At 43.5% G+C, this 7,460-nt stretch overlaps 1 protein-coding gene across 1 annotated transcript; it reads right to left on the reverse strand.

Moving 5' to 3' along the window:
• Positions 1–278: 278 nt before the first annotated feature.
• On the reverse strand, positions 279–3,916 carry LOC103583860 (oncostatin-M-specific receptor subunit beta-like; the record flags this gene model as incomplete). Its single annotated transcript, XM_008565058.1, has 3 exons — positions 279–414; positions 1,293–1,565; positions 3,745–3,916. Coding segments are annotated over 3 exons (581 nt in total), but the record flags the coding sequence as incomplete, so codon positions are not given.
• Between the last annotated feature and the right edge of the window lie 3,544 nt (positions 3,917–7,460).

The following is a 7,460-nucleotide window of genomic DNA, read 5'->3' on the forward strand; positions in this document are numbered from 1 at the left end:
GAGCCAGATCATCAGAAGGGACTTTTGTCACATCAAGATACACTATTTACTGTCTTCCTTACCATTTTTATGCTACATATTCCTTTTTTTAAAAAAAGAGAAAACTCAGGTAGAAAATATTAAACACTTGTGACCACTTAAACATTTCCTCCTGACCCTGAGGTGGTTTCGAAATATTTGTTCAAATTTTCTACAACAGCTAAGTGTAGCTTTTGTTATGTTTCACAAGCACCTTAAACAAAGAGAATCTGTCAATAATGTAACCAGAGCTAACTTACAATTCAAATAAAGTGTAGCTTTGGGAAGGTTGTTTAGACCAAGCCAAGCCAGTGTCACTCCCAGGATCCCACGTACAGCTCAAAGTTTTGGCGTCCTGGGTTTCACAAGAAAAGTCCTTGGGCTCCTCAAGTATTTCTGTCCATACAAAGAAAAAAACAGAAGAAGGAATCTAGTTAAATCCCTTCACTGAATGGTTAAGTCCAGTGGAAAGCTCTGTTTGGGGTCTGAAGCCACAGAGCTACTCTGAACTGTGAAGGGATCACTGAGGTGGTCTACACATCAGTAGCCCCCAAAAGTCACCTGCCGGACACCTCATCACCTCAGTCCGTTTTCCTCCCATCCCTTGTGATTCTCCTGTTGTGCCAGTGGTGGAATGGGGAAGCATCTCCGAGTCTCCAAAGTCACCACTGCTCTTAATGGCCACACTAAGGGGCAGAGATGAACCAAGCCTCCGGGAGATTAGAAACCTCCTTTGGCAGGAGAAATAGGGAGAGAGAGGTCACAGATACTGCCCTACTAGCCAGGGGAAGGGAAATTGCATGACAAAACAGAGGAGGAAACTGGCTCAGAATGGCTAAGAAACTTGGCCAAGATGACACTCCCAGCCAGGGGAAGAAGACTTGAACCCAGGTCTTCCAGGCCACATCCCTCACTGCCCTTCTGTGGTCATCCAGTCTGCAGCCCCACTTCTCCCTCCGTGATCCTGGGTAATCCCAGCACAGCTGAGGCAAAGCAGGCAATTTTCCCAGTGGTCCAGGTCATGACCTGATCTTTCTTTCCATTAATACTGTTGATTTCTAGGAATAAAATTGCCAGTAAGCACAAGAAAACAACAGGAAATCCTGGAAGTATTGCTTCAGGATATCATTTCCAGAATTTCTCCTAGAAGACTGAGAAATAAGAGAAAACCAAGACCACGCAAGGAAATGTTTACTTGTCTTCTGGTAAAGGAGATTCGATCTATTCTACAGAAAATGAGAAAAGAGGGCCAAAAAAAGAATTTGCTTACTTACTTGAGACAAAGAGCACGATGCCTTTTATATTATCTTGGTTCCCTTTACAAAAGATATTTGTTCCTCTTTCCCTAATGAAAGGGACATTTTTTAAGTGGAATGTGGATACGTATGGATTAAGTTGTCCTCCGTGTATCTGTTCACCTTCCAAATAACAGGATATGTTATTTTGATTGCTCCGAGAAATGGCACAGATGGTGACATTGGAGCCTTCTTCCACTAGCTTATCTTTAGGGAAAACAAGCAATGTATCCTGCCCAAGAGAATTTTGTACTGCAGACAAAAAAAAAAAAACAAAACCCAACTCAGTTAGAATCTCACTCAGAAATCAAGCCAGCCCCTTCCCACTTCACTCCCAGCAGATAATTTTAGCTTTTTCTACCTCCTGGAGAAAATTGTAACCTAAATTTGTACACCAAACTAAACACACTGGTGCATGCAAAACAATGCTTTCCACCGTTGTTCCTGCTGTTACACTAACATGACTGCTGCTGCCATTACTGCCAAAGATAGCCCCATTACTATTATCACTGCTGGTCACTGTATGACGGCTACTGTTAGGTTATTATAACAGTACTAGCTGCTCTCTATTGAGTCCCAGCCAAGTGGGAGGCTCCGAGTTAAGTGCTTATGTACATTATCTCATGTCATCCTTCTTATCTTAAACAACGGGACAGGTAGAACCAAGCCTAAGTTCACTCACCTAGTAAGTGGGTAAACCACATTCAGACTGGCCAGGCCAACCTGGCTCCAAAGCCACATGTGCCTCATAATCTCAATGTTGTACTTGTACATCACTGCTCTCCCCACCTTCTAGGAAATGCCCATCACTCAAGTATCATCTCCTTTTGCTTCAGTCTCTCCTGCTGCAGGGCCCAGTGCCAGGCCGAGATCCTCAGGGCTCTCCCCATCTAAGGAAGCCCCCTGTCTTCCCCAGGCCTCCCCCTGCTGCCCTCTCTGCCTCTCCTCCAGTTGGCCTCCCTGGAGGAGCTGCCTGGACTTGCTGTTCAGAATTGACCACCTACTCACTCCTTAGCCAATGCAGTCTGGCACACAGGTCACTACAATTGCCATCACCGACTGCATGCCTACGGTGTGGCCTGGGCATGAGGCTTTTTAAGGACCCCAGATGATTCTACTGTGCAACCACAGTTGAAAATCGATGTTTTATGGGTTAGGAATAACCAAGTTCCTATTTACTCTTGAGTTAGTTTTGAGGTTATAGTTTTGAGAAATTGAGTCCATTTTATCAAAGTTGTTTACAACCTTGGTCTTTCTTCTCTCTTACTGTCTTTATAATCTCTATTTTTTTCCGTCTGTGTGTCCCTCTTTCAGCAGTAGGATGTAATGGTTAAGAGCATGGCCTCGAGAGCCAGATTGTCCAGGTTGGAATCCCAGCTCCACCACTTAGTGGTTTGATGACCTTGCATGGGTTTTCTAACCTCTCGGTGCCTCAGTTTCCTCATCTTTGAAGTGGGGATAAGAATATTCATATTATTTCACAGGGCTAATGTGAGGACTAAATTAATATACATAGGACTTAAATCAGTGTCTAGAATGTAGATTTAATTCTATTATTACTATTAATCTAATCACTAGGCTATTCATGAGTTAATGGGTTATCAGCTTGAACTAACAAATTTGCATAAATATTTAACAAATAAATGATTCTATTGACAGAATTTCAGATAATCTGGCAGGTATACAGTGTGATGGACAAATGCCATTGCTTTAGAACTGGACTATAGTTTAACTGGAGCATAAGAAATCATGATCAAACTCACTCTAAACTTTAAATTTTAATTACAACAATATTAAGTTATCAAAATTAAGGGATATTTAAAACATGTTTATCCATAATTTCATCACTCAAATGAAGTGCTGCTTTTATTTTTTCCTATTTCTCCCCTTCTCTACAGATTAGGGATGGTCCGCCATCAGTGTTTGTAAATAAAGTCTTATGAACACAGCCACTCTCATTTATATGGCTGCTTTCACCCTACAAGGGCAGGGTTCAAGAGTCACAAAGACACTGCATGGTCTGAAAAGGCTAAAATATTTCCTATCTGGCCCTTTACAGAAAAAATTTCCCAACCTCCACTCTAGATCCATACACATTCTGAGTTGCTCTAATAAAAACACATGTACAATTTATATCCTGCTTTGTCCACTTAGCATTCTAAAATACAGCTGCTTTACACGTTTGGAAAGTGAATACAAAATTGTATTTGCACAATTGTCTCAATGAATAAGTTCAGAAGCAAAACCTCAGGCATTTATCTTCCAGTGGCAAGTTTCACACCCGTGGTTTTTAGTTTCAGTAGGAGCCAAATGAAAATGATGTCAGTGTCTACCCAGGGTTCCTCAAAGGAGATTTCCACTATTCGACAATTGATCCCCATGAAACTTAAATATTAAACCTTTTCACTCTTGTAACCACCTCATTTCTTACCACTGACTTCTTCCCATGAACTCCAGTTGCTCCAGAAACTCAACTCAGGGAACTTGGCATCGTCCACCCGACTCCTGATTCTTACAAAGTGTGTTGCACATTCCAAAGGGAGCTCGGATTCCCAGCTCCAATGCAGAACTTGATTCCACCTCACAGTAGTGCTATAATTCCTCTAAAAGTAAAGGAAAAATTTTGGAAACATACAGCCATCCTGTCCTGGAAAATAGCTTGACTTAACTTGACCCAAAGCAAAAACCTAAAAGCCATTGTGAGTCCATAATATGCACAAGTGAAGTCCAATCCTAACCGGTCAAGTTCCCTTGTTCCAATGTCTCAACCATGAGCCTGCTATGACTTCCTGCCTTTGAAAACTCAGCTCCACATCCCTATGGCACTCTGATTCCAGGGGCTTGTGTGAAGCAAGTGGGAGAGAAAATAGAAGCTATCAAGTCTTGGGGAAACAGATCAGAGACAGTAGGTTTTCACAGTGCTGGGCACAGAAAACTTCCTAAGAAAACTCTTGAAAACTAGTGAATTAATTAATTGACTCATCCTTTAAAAAAAGATTGATGGGTACTTTTTATATTCATTTTTAACCAGAGTTGAATCAGGTTGGCCAAATCTCAGTAGAGAGGGCAGTCCTTCATGATACCCTGGGAGTTCCATTGTCTTCCAGAAGCCAACAGATGGCTCTTTATGTCTCCCTTGGTTTTCTGTTTTTTCTTTTTAGATATGGTGGCCACATGGAACATATCCCCTCCTTTGAGATCCATCTGTCAGAATCTTTGGCCCTAGAGATGTCCGTCAATCACCAAGAATGTCTTATATTGTTCTCTGGGAAGCTGGGGTCCAAGTTGAAGTGTAATTAGGTCTTTCAGCACAGCCTTTAGTCTTAATCTTTCTAAAACACTGGTATTTCCACTCTCTAACTCAGTACTCTTCATTGACTCCTTTACACTGTACCCTGTCATTCAAGGCCCACTACAATATGGCTCCAACCTACCAGTCTGTTGCAGAAATCTCTCCAGACATAGGTTCTACCCCGCACTTCTGGAATATGCTTTGTGCTTTTATACTTCAGTGTTGGCTCATGGCTTAGTGTCCCCCACCCCCTTTATACTGGGAAACTGTCCTATCCCTCAAGCCCAGGTCACAGCCTGTCTCCCTCATGAAAGGCCTTCTTGCTCCTTCCACCCCACCTCCCTGAAGCTCTGTATACTGAGGTTAGTTGGTGGTATTTCATTGTGACTCGGGTATTGCCAGAGAGCAGGAACTGTGCTTGCTTCTTCTCTGTGTCTCCCATAGCTCCTGGCACCCATTCTCCTCAGTCTGCCTCCTCTAGGACCCCTGCTTCCTGCCCCCACCACTGGGAGGTGGAGACAACAAACAATCTGCACTTCCTGGGGGAAACTGAGTCTGGGTCTGCATCCACGCTTCTTAGGGCAAATGATGAGCCCTCAGTGAAGGGAGCAGATAACTTCATTTCACATGCCACTGGGAAGTTAGCACTTGGAGACCTTCCCCCATTTACCCTTTCCAGGTCACTAACCTTAAACAGTGCCACGGCAGAACTAAACGCAGCTCTGAGGGGTTTTTATTCACACACCTCCTTTTTCACTCCCAAGAACTGCCGAACCGCAACCCCATGGCACTCCCCAGAGGCCTGCACATCCATCCCACGTTTACGCTGCCCTCGTTTCTGTGTTTACCTCCTCATTCTTGCCAGTGTGCTCAGCACTGACATCCCCAGGCCTTGCACAATGCCTGACCGGGCCCACAGCCTGCAACTGTGTGCTGGATGATGTCATCACTTCACTGATCCGTAGTGACTGGATTTCTCCCAGACACTTTTCGTGTAGATTCTGTCTAACCTCAGCTTTGTCCTTTGTGGTCTTTACAGCTTTGCCAATGAAGGAGATAAAACTTTTCTTGAATACATCCATTCAGTGATTTTTTTTAAGAAATGGGATGAATTGTCTTTGGGCCATCTCATTCATTGAAGCAGCAAGTTTAATTTGGCCCCCGCAGACATTAGTAAGTTACAAGAAATTGGCACATACATTTACACAGAAGTCTCACTGGGGTCACCAATTCATTACTGAGGCATGAGCTCTAATTCTAAACTGACTCACGCTTCAGGCCTCCTTCCAAGTTTGGGCTGTTACTGTGCTCTGCCTTCCTCTGCCATTGACAAAATCATAAAGCAAATGGCTGGAGGGGAAAGGCAGAACCCTGGCCCAGGGCAGGACCGTGTAGTGTGCTGCCAGCAGGGCTCTGCGTGGCCCATGCCATCCAGGAGGTGGCTCGGTGCCCCTGGCCCCACTGCCAGCACCTGGATCAAGATGCTTTTCCTTCAACTTGTTTGGGAACACAGTGATCCGAGACACTGAGTCTAGAAGCTGCCCCGTCTCAGCATGAGTGAAGGCGGGGGGCTGTCAGGCTCACATTACACGGAACTGCCCTATGAAAGGGAGATTTTGGTCCAGACAGAAGCAGCTTCTCTCATCTGGCTTTCTCTTCTTTAAGTGGAGGAAGATCTTATGTCCCTCCTCGACTGCAGGCATGAGAGATTCAGACAAGGGTTTCTCCTGGCATTAGCTATTCTATGGAACACATGAGCACTGATGTCCTGGGGAAGTCACATGTGACCATTATCCTTGCCTGTCTCTGTCACCTTGAGCAGTACAGCAAACTTCTCTGTGCCATGGTTTTCTTTTCTGTTGGAGTCAGGTTGGGCTGGGTGTTATTAGGACAATACAGTAGACAAGGCAGACTCTACTCTTAAGGATTTCACACCCTAGTAAGTTACAGAAGAAGCAGGTTACACAGCTGCTCCACCTCTACCTTGTGGAGAGGGCAATTACATGAATCCAGTGCAAAAACAGACAGGAACAACTGCATTTTAGAAATGCAAAGAATGGGATCCATTTGGTCTATGGTTAACATTATTTTCTCTAATATGATAACGGATATGAACTGTCTTCTAGAAAAATACAGAACAAGATACACTTGGTCTGTGGTTAACATTACTTTCTCTAGTATAATAACAGATATGAACAGTCTTTTACAAAAATAAGGAATGGGATCCACTTGGACTATGGTTGATATTATTTTTGCTAATGGCGTTAAGTGCTAGTTTTCCACAATTCTTTCAGCAGTTCCCCCAAATTTCTTTTTCTGGGACAATTCTTAGCCTTAATATGACCTTGGCTCAGTGTTTTATTGGGCCCAAATCACCAACCAGTGTATCCATCAAATCTATAAAAACCTGACTTCTTAGTATGAGGAGGGATAACGGAAGACGTGCTGATGGTGGGGAGTGAACAGGACACATAAGCATGACTAATTTAAAATAAGCAGTGCTCACTGTGGGAATCTGCCCTTTGAAGAGTAGAATTATAGTCCTGATACTAATCCTAAATGGACAGCGTCAGAATTTTGTATAACCCAGGCTGCTTGCTCAGATCTCAAATGTAATAATGGATATGAAAAGCAACTGAAAAGGCTTTAGAATTAGTGACCTTTAGGCTTTATTAAAGGAACTAACCATTCAGGATCCCTGTACCCAATACCTCCACTGCCTAAGAGAAGAGTAGACCTCGACTGAGCTAATGGAATCCCCCAATACAGTCCTGTGCTTTCCTTACCTGCAGGCAAATTCTCAGGTCCCTTCTATGAGAAAACATTCCACTGTCCTTAAGTATCCTGTGATAATG

The sequence above is a fragment of the Galeopterus variegatus genome, unplaced genomic scaffold (assembly GCF_000696425.1).
Source record: "Galeopterus variegatus unplaced genomic scaffold, G_variegatus-3.0.2 Scaffold29447, whole genome shotgun sequence".
Lineage (NCBI taxonomy): Eukaryota > Metazoa > Chordata > Mammalia > Dermoptera > Cynocephalidae > Galeopterus > Galeopterus variegatus.